We start from the raw sequence: 14,142 nt of genomic DNA on the forward strand, positions 1-14,142 counted from the left end.
GGAAATATGTTTATCAGTTATTATTTGTTTGCTCTAAATTAGAAGGGGCTAGGGAGAGGGCTTCAACAGGAAATTATATACTTTAGAGAAACGTGATCATTGATAGCCCAATAGTGTAGATATCTCAACCCAGTAACACAGGTGGTGTCTGTCTCTGGGATCATACCCTGTAGGGGAGCATCTTTGCAAGCAACATTCTACTTTTAGGAAGCCATAACAAAAGTTTCATATATATAATAATTGTAAGTCTTCAGTCATCAAGAAAAAGTTAACTTGTGAATGATAATCCCTGATTAAAAAGAGATGTATAATAATTGCTAAGACATTTTTCTGGGTTAATTTTTAGTATTAAAATGGCTAAATCTTCTTTGGGATATTCTGACTAGTATGGTGCATTGTCTAACGGATTTCACATAGGTGAGAGCTAATCATCCTGTAATCTGTGGAAAACTGTCCTCTTTGGCTAAAACTTTATTGTAATTCCTTTAAATCCTCAGCTTTTATTTTCTACAGATTTTTTTTTTTAAAAACATTTCCTTCCTGTGACTCACTCCTTTTGTTCTCATTTTGTGGCCTGAGGACATGGGTGATGCTAGAACTGTTGTTTTCACAGATTCTTAACGATTTTCTTTTCAAGTATCAATTGAGCTCGTGTGTGTATTAACTAGAGAAGTCTCCCTTACATTTCATTCTTACATGTTTTCTTTCTCATCAAGAAATAGAGTAGTTTGTAGCCATTTACTTTCAAATCTAAGTTTCTGTGGTTCTTAAGACCTTTATCATTTGTCTTCTTAATTTCACTTCATTTCCTCTTTAAACCGTGTCCTCTGTTTCCCATCTTCTGCACCCACATTGCCGCTTCCTGTTTGTTTTATTGGCAAGGGCCACTCTCTGTGTTGGGAATTTTTTCTTTTTGAAAGCTCAACTAACAACTTCTAGGAAGTTTTTTGTTGCTGCTGTTATCAACTCATACCATCTTACCCTTGTTTTTGCAACCCTTTGTTAATAACATATTTATTTAACTGTAATTATTAGCAGCCTGGGATCGTTTTACTTGGTTACATAAAGAACGCATATATCTACCCAGCACTATTGTAAGGCATGTGAGACCTTTGTTTGATTGCTGTCCTAACCTAGTACCAAGTCCTAAAAACTCATTAGTAAAAGATAAACTGTCCTTGCCTTTTGCCGAACATACATACACACACATAGAATATTTAGTTGCAATTCATAGTTTCATTTCGCCATTTTTTGTTTATAATTTCCACTTTCTCGTTTAAAAAAATCTTTGTTTTCCAGGCTTCAGGATTTAGAGAAGCTCATTTTATTCCATATACATGCTGCTGTTGGATTACTTAGGTATTTTGTGACTGTGTTTTATCTTTGAAATAAAAAGCCTTTCAAGAAATGCAAAAAAATCTCAAAAAACAGAAAGTGTATATTTTTAAAATATCTCAGATTGATTTAAAAAAATTTTAAACATCCTAATCCCAGTACTTTTGAAGCACATTCCTAGTACAAGTTGTGAAGAGGTTCATGTATGCACTAACTGGGTCCTGTCCCTGCAGTTGACTGGATTGTTGCTGACATCTTGGCCATCAGGCAGAATGCGCTAGGACATGTGCGCTATGTGCTGAAAGAAGGATTAAAGTGGCTGCCATTGTATGGGTTTTATTTTGCTCAGGTAATTTGTTTCCATGCTTTTCTCTATATATATGTAGTTTATAAATTTTGTTTCGTTTTGTTTTGAGACGGTCGCACTTTGTTGCTCAGGCTGAGTGCAGTGTTGTGAACGCAGCTCACTGCAGCCTTGACCTGTGGGGCTCAAGTGAACCTCCTGCCTCAGCCTCAAGTAGTTGGGACTGTGGGTACCCACCACCATGCCTGGCTAAATTTGTACTTTTTGTAGAGATGGGGTCTCGCTGTGTTGCCCAGGCTGGTCTTGGACTCAAGCAATCTGCCTGCCTCAGCCTCCCCAAATGCTGAGATTATAGTTCAAACTGCCATACCCAACCCTATAAAAATGTTATATTTTAAAATTTAACATGTACTTCATGTAAATGTATAGTTTTTAAAATGGGTTTAATAGTTTATTCTCAATTGAAATAATTTGGTTTGGTATTTTTAGTGGTATGTACTTATATACCTGTCTGATTATCCATATACAGTTTTCCTTCAGCATCTGTGGGGATTGGTTTTAGGACCACCACAGATACCAAAATCTAAAATACAATGCTCAAGACCCTTATATAGAATGGGATAGTATTTGCATATAACCTGTGCACTACTTTAAATCATCTCTAGATTACTTATAATATCTAATACATTATAAATGCCATGTAAATGGTTGTTATACTTTATTTTTATTTGTATTATTTTCATTGTATTATTTTTTATTTTTATTCACATATTTTTGATCTGTGATTTGTTGAATCTGCAGATGTGGAACACATGGATATGAAGGACCAGCAGCAGTAATGAAAGAGCAAAAATGCAAATGTACAAAGATCAAACAAATAGGAAATTTAAAGGCATAGAATTTGATACGCAATTACATTAAACTATTGATAACAGTAATTAGTGATCTGTATGATATTTTTTAAAAAGCTGTATATATAAAACTTATTTTCTCCAGTTCTGGAGGCTAGACATCCAAGGTGTTGACGGGATTAGTTTCTCCCAAGGTCTCTCTCCCTGGCTTGCAGACAGCAGCCTTCTTCCTGTGTCTTCATGTGGTTTTTTTCCCTGTGCCCAAGCACCCCTGGCATTGCTTCCTCCTCTTAGAAGGACTAATCACACTGGATGACTAATCCTTCTACAGAGACTTGTGAGGTCCCACTCTGAGGCCCCTTTTTAACCTTAATTACCACCTGTAAGTCCCTCTCTCTGAATACAGTCACAGTGGGAACTATTAGGGCTTTAGTAGACTGACTTGGGGGAACACAGTTCTGTCCATAACAATGCCACAGAAATATCTGTAGCAGGATTGATTTTTTAAAATCCCTAAAGATCGTGAGTATTGACATTTTAAGGACGCTTTTTAGTGACTCCATAATAAGTGGGTGGAAGAATTGGGAGTTAAATCCATCTGATTGATCAGGTTTTTTTATTTTAAAAAACGTATATTTAAGAAAGAAAGCATTTTCATTTTAACTGCCAACAAAATTAAGTTCATGTATTTTCCAATACAGTGTCACATGCAGTTTTTTTGAATTATGTTGAGACAAGGTAATTTTTCAGCTAAATGTTCTGTAGAAGCTAATATTTGAAGACATTAAATATAGATTAAATTCTGAAATGTAGTTTATATTCTGTACTTTTTGAAAGAAAAGTTGCCTTTTTGATGACTCTGGCCAATCATTATTTAAAAAGTAAAACTTCTTTCTCCCAATTTTATTGTGGCAGCATGGAGGAATCTATGTAAAGCGAAGTGCCAAATTTAATGAGAAAGAGATGCGAAACAAGTTGCAGAGCTATGTGAACGCAGGAACTCCAGTAAGAACCTACCCGGTTTTATTTTTCTTACCAGCTCTCAGTTTCTAAATTTAAGAATTAAATTAAAATCTAAGAATTGTTTTGAAAATATATTTTCCCATGTGTAATTACTAATTCAGAGTTACGCTGAGGTAACAGAAACCCTCTAAGTACAGGTAAGCAGGTTTTTCAGCCATCAGAAAGATTGTTGTAAACAACTAGGTCCTTTGCTGGTCAGTGGACCTTAAAGAGGAATAAAAAGAGCATTTGGTGTCTTTCAGAGTCTATAAATAGAACTAACTGCATTTTAACCTGACATTTAAGCTACTTTAAGAGCTCATCTTACTTCTTGTCTTCTTTACTATCAGATTTAGTTTTAGAAGCAGCAACTGTTTTCTGTTAGTGGAAATTTGGAATGTCTTACATATACAGAAAAACCAAAAAAGATGAATCTCTATACAAATGTCAAATCATTCAGTGGAAATAATATTTTATAAAACTTTATTCCACAAAAATGGGGAGAGTTCAATCTGCTATGTGTAGAATGCTGATTGCTGCCAATGGCTTTTCCCCTGGTTCCCGCCTAAGACAAAGCATCACGCTTACCAGGACTACTTGGGCTTTCTCTTTCGGTGCATGACAGCATGACATGTGCTCAGAAGCTTAGCTCACGTGCACAGGCCTTCCTCTTCTTTTCTGGCTCCCTCCCTCTGTCTTCCCTCCTCTCCTCTTGCCCTCCCCTCACTAGGGGTCCTGGGCAGCAGCTAGAGCTCATGGTAAAGGAAGAGTTCTTCACGGTCAGCTGGTAAAGTGCCCGATGCAAGCACTATTTATTCACATGCCTCTTCTAGGTGTTCGTTCTTCACAGTCAGCTGGTAAAGTGCCCGGTGTGAGCATTGTTTATTCACATGCCTCTTCTAGGTGTTTTTGTATTAGGACATTGCATCCTGTTCTGGGCATGTGTGGGGTGACAGAAGCAGAATGGAATGAGATGAACAGTGACCCTTTATCCTGTTATAGCTCACCCTTGAGAACCAAGCTTGGTGTTTTCAAAGGGTCTGTTTAGTCTGAAACAGTGTGGTGAATTTGGGCAGAATTGTGGTCATTGTATGTAGGTCTCCGAAAGACAGAATAAGTTGGTAATACGGTTTATCGACTTTTTACAAAAAAATTAAAATTTAAAAATCACGAATTTATACCTTAAAGTGTCCATCCCACTTCTCTCCCAGCTGTGCAGTCACCCCAGCCATGGATGACTGCTGTGGAGTTTCTTGTGTCCTGCTGTGGGCACTGTATATATGAAGCAAATGAAGATAGCTGCCTGTTGGGTGATGTCGGCATTCTATGCACAGTGGTCCCTTGCTTTTTTGCCCCTGCGAATATAGCTGTCAGTGGCAGTAGGGCTGAAAAAATCAGCTCTGTACACTTGGCATGTGTCTGTTTCTCCAGCTGCCTTCATGAGTTTCTTCTTGTTTTTGGTTTGCAGCAGTTTAAGTATCATATATCTGAGTGTCATTTAAAAAATTTTACCTGGATTGGTCCTCTGAGCTTGGATCATGATTTGGTGTCTGTTATTAATTTTGGAAATTTCTTTACTCTTGTTTCTTTAAATATTATTCCTACCGCAGTCTTTCTTCTCCAGTTATGTTTGTGTTGGCTCATTTGTCACTGTTCTTTAGTTCTTAGATGCATTATTCATTGTTTTAAAAAATTTTTTTTACACCCCCTTCCCTTTTTTCTTTTTTTGTTACAGTTTGGATGATTTCTGTTGACCCACCTTTGAGTTCACAGATTCTTCCTTTGGCTGTGTTGAGTCTACTGGTGAGCCAGTTGAAGGCACTCTTCATCTCTGCTACTGCGTGTTTCATTCCTCACATTTCCCTTCGACCCTGTTTCATAGTTTCCATCTCTGTGCTAGAATATCTATCTGATCATAAAGCTTAATCACTTTTTCCACTTGAACCTTTATCATTTTATTATACTTGCGGTTCTCTTAAATTCCCTGCTTGATAATTCCAACATCTGGGCCATGTCTGAGTCTGGAAATTTTGATTGCTTTGTCTCTTCAGATTGTGCTTTATCTTGCCTTTGTCACACTTCCTAAGATTGTGCCGAATGCTAGGGCTTTTTTGTAAGACAGTAGAAATGGAGGCAAGGTGTCTTGATACCTGGAAATGGATAGACTTGTCTTTCTGCTCAGCCTTTGGTGTTGAGGAGTTGAGTCAGTCCACTCAGGAGGTACACTGGATTTGGGTTTTGCTCATGTGCTTTTTCTCACGCTTCAGGTTTCTATAGCTGCATTACTTTGTGTGTAGGCTGGGGACATCCTCCCGATAGAGCTTTTCCTCAGTGTCTGTTTCACACTCAGCATTTTCACATGGCACCTCGGAGTGGCTCTCCTCTTTGTGCCTTTCCCCACTGTACTTCTCTGATACTTGTTACTGAACTCTCGCTAGTTCGGTGGTAGAAGGAGAAGGAAGGGAAGTGTCTTTATTCTTAGGGAGAATCTCAGGGGTGGAGCCTACTCTGCTCCTGCCTTGCTTCTGGCTGTAAGTCTTTCCCAGGATGTATTCCTGCCTTCACTAAGAGTTTTACCCTGTTCTCTTTGCCCAGCCTCATCGAGTATTCATCCGTGCCCCAAGGGTAGCAGGGTTTTGTTGCCCCTGTTCGTCAGTTTCCGGCTGCTGTTCCATAGGAAACGTACAGAGAAGGATGTGGGCTGGGCCCTGAGCCTTTCCCACAGGGCTGCTGTTCCATCCCGCAAGCCTACATCAAGTCTTCCCTGACCCCAGTGTGTTTTCCTTTTTCTTTATCTTGTGAGTACACAGGAGGTCTGTGGGTCAAGCCTGTAAATTGTGCTGCATTCTCCTTGTGTCTGTAGCCCAGGGGTTCATCTGTTCCACCAGCTTATGCTTGGCTTTCTGCACAATTGTTAAAATTTTTAGCTAAATGTTAGCATTGGCCCCCAAGTAAACAAGCACTTGCATCTTGTTTCTCCTTTGAGTTTTCTGTCTTTCCTTAGACTTTTGGATTAATTGGTTGCCTTGCAACCTTTCGGCTTTCTGAAGGATCTGAGAAAAGTCATGAATCTACAGTTTGTCAGTGTTGTTGTTGCTGTAGGGTTGGGAGTAGTATTCCTTCAGCATTCTACGTACTTCATGGAAGCCTCCTCTCATTTTTGGTTAATAAATTTCAAAACTTGGAACAATGTTAGATTTACAGAAACGTCAGAAAGAACAGAGTGTTCCCATTTATTTATTCTTTATCTAGCTTTTTTTTTTTTTTTTTTTTTTTGAGTTGGAGTCTCGGTCTGTCACCCAGGCTGGAGTGCAGTGGCACGATCTTGGCTCACTGCAACCTCTGCCTCCTGGGTTCAAGCAATTCTCCTGTCTGATACTTCTGAGTAGCTGGGATTACAGGCATGTGTGACGATGCCCGGCTAAATTTTGTATTTTTAGTAGAGACAGGACTTCACCATGTTGGCCAGGCTGGTCTCGGACTCCTGACCTCGTGATCTACCAGCCTCAGCCTTCCACAGTGCTGGGATTACAGGCGTGAGCCACCACGCCCAGCCTTCTTCATCTAGCTTTAACATCTAATGTTGACATCTTACATAACATGGTATATATTTGTCAAAACTAAGAAATAAACGTTGGTACCACACTGTTAATTGTACTACAGATTTTTATTCAGACTTTACCGGATTTTCCACGAATGTCCTTTTTCTGTTCTAAAATACAATCCAGAATAGATACAAATCTATTCACCTTCAGTGTTTTAAATTTATTGTTTTTCATTATATGAAGTGCTGTATGGTTTTTGTCAAATCTGTTATTTTGGTTTTAATCTTCAAGCTTGTCTTTGTTTCTTTAAGTGTTAAAGGCATAATTTAAAAGGTGTATAGATGTGTTGGGTTATTTCAGTGCCTAAAGTCCTGTCTGAGTCTGTTGTTTTTTGCTGGTTCTTGCTCATGGTACTTTCTTTCCTTGTTTGCTCTGTTATCTTCCTTTGCTTCTGGCTGTATTTGGTAAGTTATTTGTGGAAATCAGTTGAAGCCTCAGGTGGGAGTGTCTTTCTCCAGAGAACATTTCTGCCTGTTTTAGCTGGGCTGCTTCAGGCTCCTCTAGTGTGGGCCCTACCCAAACCAAATTCTGAGTTGAAGGCGAACTGAGCCATTCAGGCAGTGCGACCAGGGTTGTAGATGCACAGGAGACCTGCTCACCTCTCATTTACTTTCACCCTGAGAGTGGAGCCTTTGGTGTTTCCTTCTGATTCTCTCTTCACATTTATATTGGAAGGTCTGTGGGCTTTGGTTTCTGTTCCCCTCATCTTCTGAGTCTTGTAAAACAAAGTTCTGTTTTATGCTTACTTCTGCTTTACTGTGTTTGCTTAATTTCGGTCTTAACATCTTGCCAACTCTTGGGTACTTTTAAAATAATGTTATATCCAGCTTTTTAAGTTGTTTTCAGTAGGAAGCTTGGTTCAAATAACCTAGTCTGTTATGGGCTACCAGAATAGCCTTCCTGTTTTTTGTGGGCAAAATTCCAGCCTTTTATGTTCCTAGTGCAGTATGGACAACAGACTGGCAGGTTCAAGAGGCAGTGCTGAGCAGCTGTCACTGTAAGGTCACCGTCTCAGGTGGGGTTTCTAAGAATCTGGATGGTTGTTTCATTTCTTAATATGTACGCCGTGTGAGAGCAGGTACATCTTACTCAGGTTCTTGATGATTCTTTTCTTTCTGAAGGTGGATTAAGTAAGTGACATGGTAGAATATGTTAAGCCAGTTTTCATGTGGCTTAATAGTTCTAGTGAATCTACTTCATGATTATATCAGCTCTTATTTGGTATTAGTATTTAAGAAATGCAGAATTTTGTTTCAAAAATTATATTTGTATTACAAATTGTGAAGAAATACATCTCCATAATTATTGCTGGGACAATGCAGTATTTTATTAAGGTACTTATTGGTTGTGTATGCAAATGAAGCATACTTATGATAAAAATGACTAATAGAAGTCATTTTGTTAGAATATGAGCTAGTAAAACTTACGGCACAAATATGGAGACTTACACTTTTTCTTCCAGCTTTCACTTAAGGTCCTTTTCAGATAAGAGGCAGCCTGGTGGATAAGAGTATTGGTTTTGAAATTAGATTAATGTTTAAATCCCAGAGCTGCTGTTTAATCTTTATTTTATTTCAGGTAGATTTTCTGGATAACTTGCTATAGCTTATACATCAGTACTTGCCACTTCAATTTTATGTTATGAAGAGATGACTTCCTTCCTTAAACCTCACGAACCAACCTCTGCTAGCTTCTGACTTTTTTTCTGTCACTTCCTTACCTCTCTCAGCCTTCAGAGAATTAACTGGAGTTAGGGCCTTGCTCTGGATTAGGATTTGCCTTAAGGGAATGTTGTGGCTGTTTGATGTTTTATCTAGAGCACTCAAACTTTCTCTTTTCAGCAATAAGGCTGTTTTGCTTTCTAATCATTCTTGTGTTCAATGAAGTGGCACTTTTAATTCTCTTTAAGAACTTTTTCTTTGCATCCACAACTTGGCTGTTTGGTGCAAAGGGCCTAGCTTTTGGCCCGCCTTGGCTTTCAACATAGCTTCCTCACTAAGCCGTTTCTAGCTATTGATGTAAAATGAGAGACATGCGACTCTTCCTTTCACTGAAACGCTTAGTGGCCATTATAGGGTTATTAATTGGCCTAATTTCAATGTTGTTGTATCTCAGGGAATAGGGAAGCCCAAGGGGCGGCAGAGAGAAAGAGAGACAGGGGAATGGGCCATCAGTGGAGCAGTCAGAACACACACGACATGTATCAATTAAATTTGTCATCTTATATGGGTGCAATTCATGCCACCCCCAAACAATTACAATAGTAACATCAGAGATCACAGATCACAATAACAGATATAATAATATGAAATATTGTGAGAATTACTAAAATATGCCACAGAGATGTGCGGTGAGCACATACTGTTGGAAAAATGGCACCAGTAGACTTGCTCGATGCAAGGTTGTCATAAACCTTCAACGGGAAAAAATACAATTTCTGTGAAGCTCAGTAAAGTGAAGCATGATAAAATGAGGTGAGCCTGTCGCTCCTAAGAATGTTCCTGTACAAGGTTTTTGCATCTGTTACTTGATTTTTCCTATTTATAAATAGTATCTTTTTTGAGAACATATTTTTTTATTTTTATAAATTTATATGTATCTTTTGAAGAACATACTTTTAAGCTTCATTTATAGATTTTTTTTTCTCTCATAATTTCCACTTTTTATATCCTATTTAAGAAGTCCTTGCCAAACTCCAGGTTGCTAAGATTTTCTCCTTCGTTTTCTTCTGGAAATTTTAGAGTTTTGCTTTTACATTTAGTTCTAGGATTTATTTCTAATTAATATTTTTATATGGTATAAGGTCGAAGTTTATATTTTTTAAATATAGATAACCGTCACTATAGAAAAGATTATTTTCCCCCAATGTTTGAAATAAGTAGACTGAATATAGATGGGTCTGTTATCCCTAGATCAGTGGACTATTTGTTCTGTTATGTTGATCTGTATGTGTATCCTTATGCCAATACCATACTGTCTTAATAATGCTTGCTTTGTAATAAATTTTTAAATACTGTAGTCGTCTTCTAAATTTGTTCTTTCTTTTCAAAGTTGTTTGGGCTATGTTAGGTTATTTGCATTTCTATATGAATTACCGAATTAGCTTGACAGTTTCTACCCAAAGTTTGTGGGCTTTTCATTTTGATTATATTGAAGGTATAGATGAATTTGGGAAGAATTGATATAACAGGACTGAATCTTTGGGTTCATGAACATAACCTGCATTTGTTTACTTATTTCTTTATTTATCTCAGTGTGTTTTGTAGTTTAATGTACAGATTTGCACATCTGTTGCCAGATATATCCCTAAGAATTTTAGTTTTTGATGCTATTGTAGAAGACATTTAAAAAATTTTTCAAGTTTTTGATCGTTGACCTAGGCATATAATTTTTTAATATACCAACCTTGCTAAACTTAATCATTATCTAGTAACTTAAAAAAGATATTCCTTAGGATTTCCTACATAAACAGTCACGTCATTGTTATAGAAATAACAGTTTTACTTTGTCCTTTTTAGTCTTGATGGCTTTTATTTCTTTTTCTTGCCAAATTTTCTGGCTAGACCTCCTAGTACAGCGTTGAGTAGAACTGGTGTGAGGGAAATCCTTTCCATATTCCTCATCTTTAGGGAAAAGCATTCATTCTTTTACCCATTCTTTAGGTCCTAGCCCCATTGCCCTTCCTAAATTTCTTCTCATCATTTTCCTTCATCACACCTTGTTCTTTTTCTTTGCAATCATATCATGATATGTACCTACATGTTTTTATTAGTCTGTTTAGTGTATTTCTTTTCCTTACCTGTCCATGAAGGGAGGGACCGTATGTGTTGTTATCCTGTGTGCAGTTTCTGTAACATAATAAGTTTATAAGAAATAGTTTCCGAATTAGCTCTGAATGAATTCATGCTTTCTTGTTGTCTGTCAATGTTCTTTTAAATTAAACATCAAGACACAGCAAATAATACCACATGAGTTGTTAACCTTTGAAAGAATCGTTTTATTTATAAATGATTGAGTTAAAAGCTGATAGCCCACAGTAGTTGCTTTCATGGCTTTGAATATAAACCTTACTGATACAAAATACATTTTCATGAAAATGAATGTGTGGTTTTTAGAACTAGCTTTAATGTTTGTCTTCCCGTTTTTCCTTCTAGTTACTGGACTATAATAAGGAATTTTGTATTTTTTTCCTAATTTTACCCATTTTTCTACATTTTCTTAACAGATCTGATCAATCTTCATTATTAAAGATACATATAATATCTGTTAATTTCTAAGTCAGGCGTGGATGCTGAGACTATTACATGAATGAACAAAAAGCTCACATATTTGCGTGGAAGCTGAAAGTACAACATTTTCAGATACCATTATACCAGTATCTAAAGAAAAAACTCAGTCCCACGTAGGTTTTTCAGTAGGAACTTTATCATCAGAGGCCATCCAGATGAAGGAAGGCTTCTGTACCAGATGTACAGAGGTAGACAGTATTGTCTGAGTACCGTCTGAGATCTGGCAAGAATGGATCCAATGAACATAGTTTTCTCCCATGAGCTCCTGTCTTGTTGTCTGTATTCTGTGTGTATCTGAAAAGATTTAGTATGCATATCTTATTTTTGTCTTTCAGCTGTCAATCAAAGTTATTAGTGTAGATTTTGTAACTCAGTTCTCAAGTTAGGAGTTTTTGCTGTATAATTTTAATGTTTCTGTTTTTACTTTCCTAAGCAGATAAGTGTAAAAACTTAGACTAACTGATTACTTATTAAACATCCAGCTTGATATTCTTCTTTATATTATTTTAGTTTCAGTTTATATAACAAATGAGGTTACTTATAAATAAAATTTTAAATGCACTAAAGGAGCTATGTAAAATAGGAATTTCGTGTGAAGCTTTTGAATGTGAACATTTTGAACCTTTTACATGGTGGGAATTTAGTATATGATTTTCCTCAAATGAGGTACTTTTTAGTGTTGGTACTTAAGGATACTGATTTCTAAAATTTATATTTCTAAAAAATGACATATTACAGGATCTCAAAGGGAAAAAAGTCATTGAGGCTTTGTATGAGTCAGCATTTCATGGCCTATTTTGAGTTAGTGAATTATTAGCATGTAATTAGAAATGTTTTTAGATTCTTCATGGCTGACCTACCAATGAATGTAGCACTGCATTTAAAATATATTTCACTTTATGCTCAGACTTAATTGAATTGTTAAATTTTGTTTGCTCTGCCTGAAATGAAGGTCACATGTAAATAAATATACATTTTCCCCTACTGTAGGAAATACTCTCTTAGCATTAGTAGGTTTAGCTTTTTAAGTTAACAACAATAACAACAACAAAGCTCACACCAAATAAACCAAATTTGCTCTATGTCCCACAGATGTATCTTGTGATTTTTCCAGAAGGTACAAGGTATAATCCAGAGCAAACAAAAGTCCTTTCAGCTAGTCAGGCATTTGCTGCCCAACGTGGTAAGTAAAAATTTGACAGTGTTTGAACAAATAAGATAATAACATTTTTAGTTTTTCTTCCTGGAAAAGATACTTTTGTTTTACAATTGAAAGAATGAATGTATTCATTCCTTGAATTAATGTACATATTATCTCTTAGGAAATGAAGTTTCTTCTCCTTAATTCACTTGCATGCTATTATTACATGTATCTGAGAAATTGAGTTCAAGTGCTTGTTACAATACATATTCTTGTGCCATGGATTTATTTAAAATCTATCTAAGAACATGATTATGTAGATGGAAGCTTTTTCTACAGTGTAGGTTATGTGTAATGGAGCTTCTGTTTTGTAAGTTGACAGACGTAAGTTGGAGTCCAAACTCAGACTTTTATTAGCTGTATGGTTGCACCTTGCAAGTTGTGTAATGTTACTGAGCTTGCTTCTTCATCTCTTAAAAGACCATATGCCTTATAAGTAGATCTAAATCTGTGTGAGAATTAGATTAGAAAATATGTCAAGTTTCTAATGGAGAAGTTACACAAAGTTGGCTCACAGTGCTTGGAAGCTATTAATGCCCTCAACAATGGTAATGTTCTTAATATCCATATTTTAGAAAATTGGATAATTGATACACCAATAAGTTATGCAATTTAACCAAATTGGGAAGTATAGAGAAAACAGTGGCTATGCTGTGTTCTTAGAGGTGTCTTTGAAGCTTGACTGTGATTTAGTATGTGATCTCCAAATGTTGATAGTCACTTACTGAGCAAATACCTTGTTTGTGACATTACGCCAGGGCCTATGACAGGGTCGTCTAATGGAACGTTCTGCAATAATGGTAAAGTTCTTTATCTGTTCTGTCCAGTGTGCTGGCTCCTACCAATGTGGTTTTTGAGCATTCAACATGTAACTAGTGCATGAAATGAATTTTTAATTTTATTTAATTTTAGTTTAATTAAAAATGATAAGGGGGAACTTTTACAAAGTTCTTACAATATGACATCATTTGTAACAGTTCATTTAAAAAATGCCAGTTTGTTTTTAAACACATGTCCTGTTAAGGAGTGGTTCAGAATAGGAGGGTTCAGTTGGTCTCTCAATCTGTCAGCTCTCTTTTGACTTTCACTGCTTCCTCTGTCTAGTAGACATCACGTTCTGTCATTTCAGTTGCTCTTTTGCAACGCCATTATCTCTGTTGCCCTTTTCACATTTATTAAACAGAACAAAACAAAAACCCCTCTCTCTCAAATTTATGTTTTCCTCTTCCTAGCACCCACTTTTCCCCCTTTCCGTAACAGCCAAAGTCTTCTGAATCTGTAGCCTACCTTTGTTGTAAGCACTGTTTTCAGTACTCACTCTGCCCTCAGTTTGTTTTGGTCTGATCTGAAATTCTCTCCCTAGACTTCTGTGGGGCTGTTCTCCTTTATCCTCCCAACTCTCTGGTGCTTACTTCCTAGCCTCCTTTCCAGCCTCTTTCTGCTTCATTTTTCCCTGCTTCATGTGTTACTTCCAGTGTCAGGTTTTGGTCTTTCATTAATTTCACTTTTTGTTTCTCATGGTGGTCTTCCTCTAAATCCATGGCCTTAGCCATGG

General features: G+C 36.8%; 1 protein-coding gene across 5 annotated transcripts in view; it reads left to right on the top strand.

Moving 5' to 3' along the window:
- The window catches only part of AGPAT5 (1-acylglycerol-3-phosphate O-acyltransferase 5), a 53,493-nt gene that overhangs the window by 20,856 nt on the left and 18,495 nt on the right, over positions 1-14,142 (top strand). For all 5 annotated transcript variants that reach the window (XM_007961598.3, XM_007961600.3, XM_037985360.2 and 2 more), the window contains 3 exons: positions 1,569-1,684; positions 3,406-3,495; positions 12,479-12,569. In XM_007961598.3, coding sequence (XP_007959789.3) covers positions 1,569-1,684; positions 3,406-3,495; positions 12,479-12,569 — 297 coding nt within the window. The remainder of the gene's footprint in view (positions 1-1,568; positions 1,685-3,405; positions 3,496-12,478; positions 12,570-14,142) is intronic.

This window comes from Chlorocebus sabaeus, chromosome 8 (genome assembly GCF_047675955.1).
Source record: "Chlorocebus sabaeus isolate Y175 chromosome 8, mChlSab1.0.hap1, whole genome shotgun sequence".
Classification (NCBI taxonomy): Eukaryota; Metazoa; Chordata; class Mammalia; order Primates; family Cercopithecidae; genus Chlorocebus; species Chlorocebus sabaeus.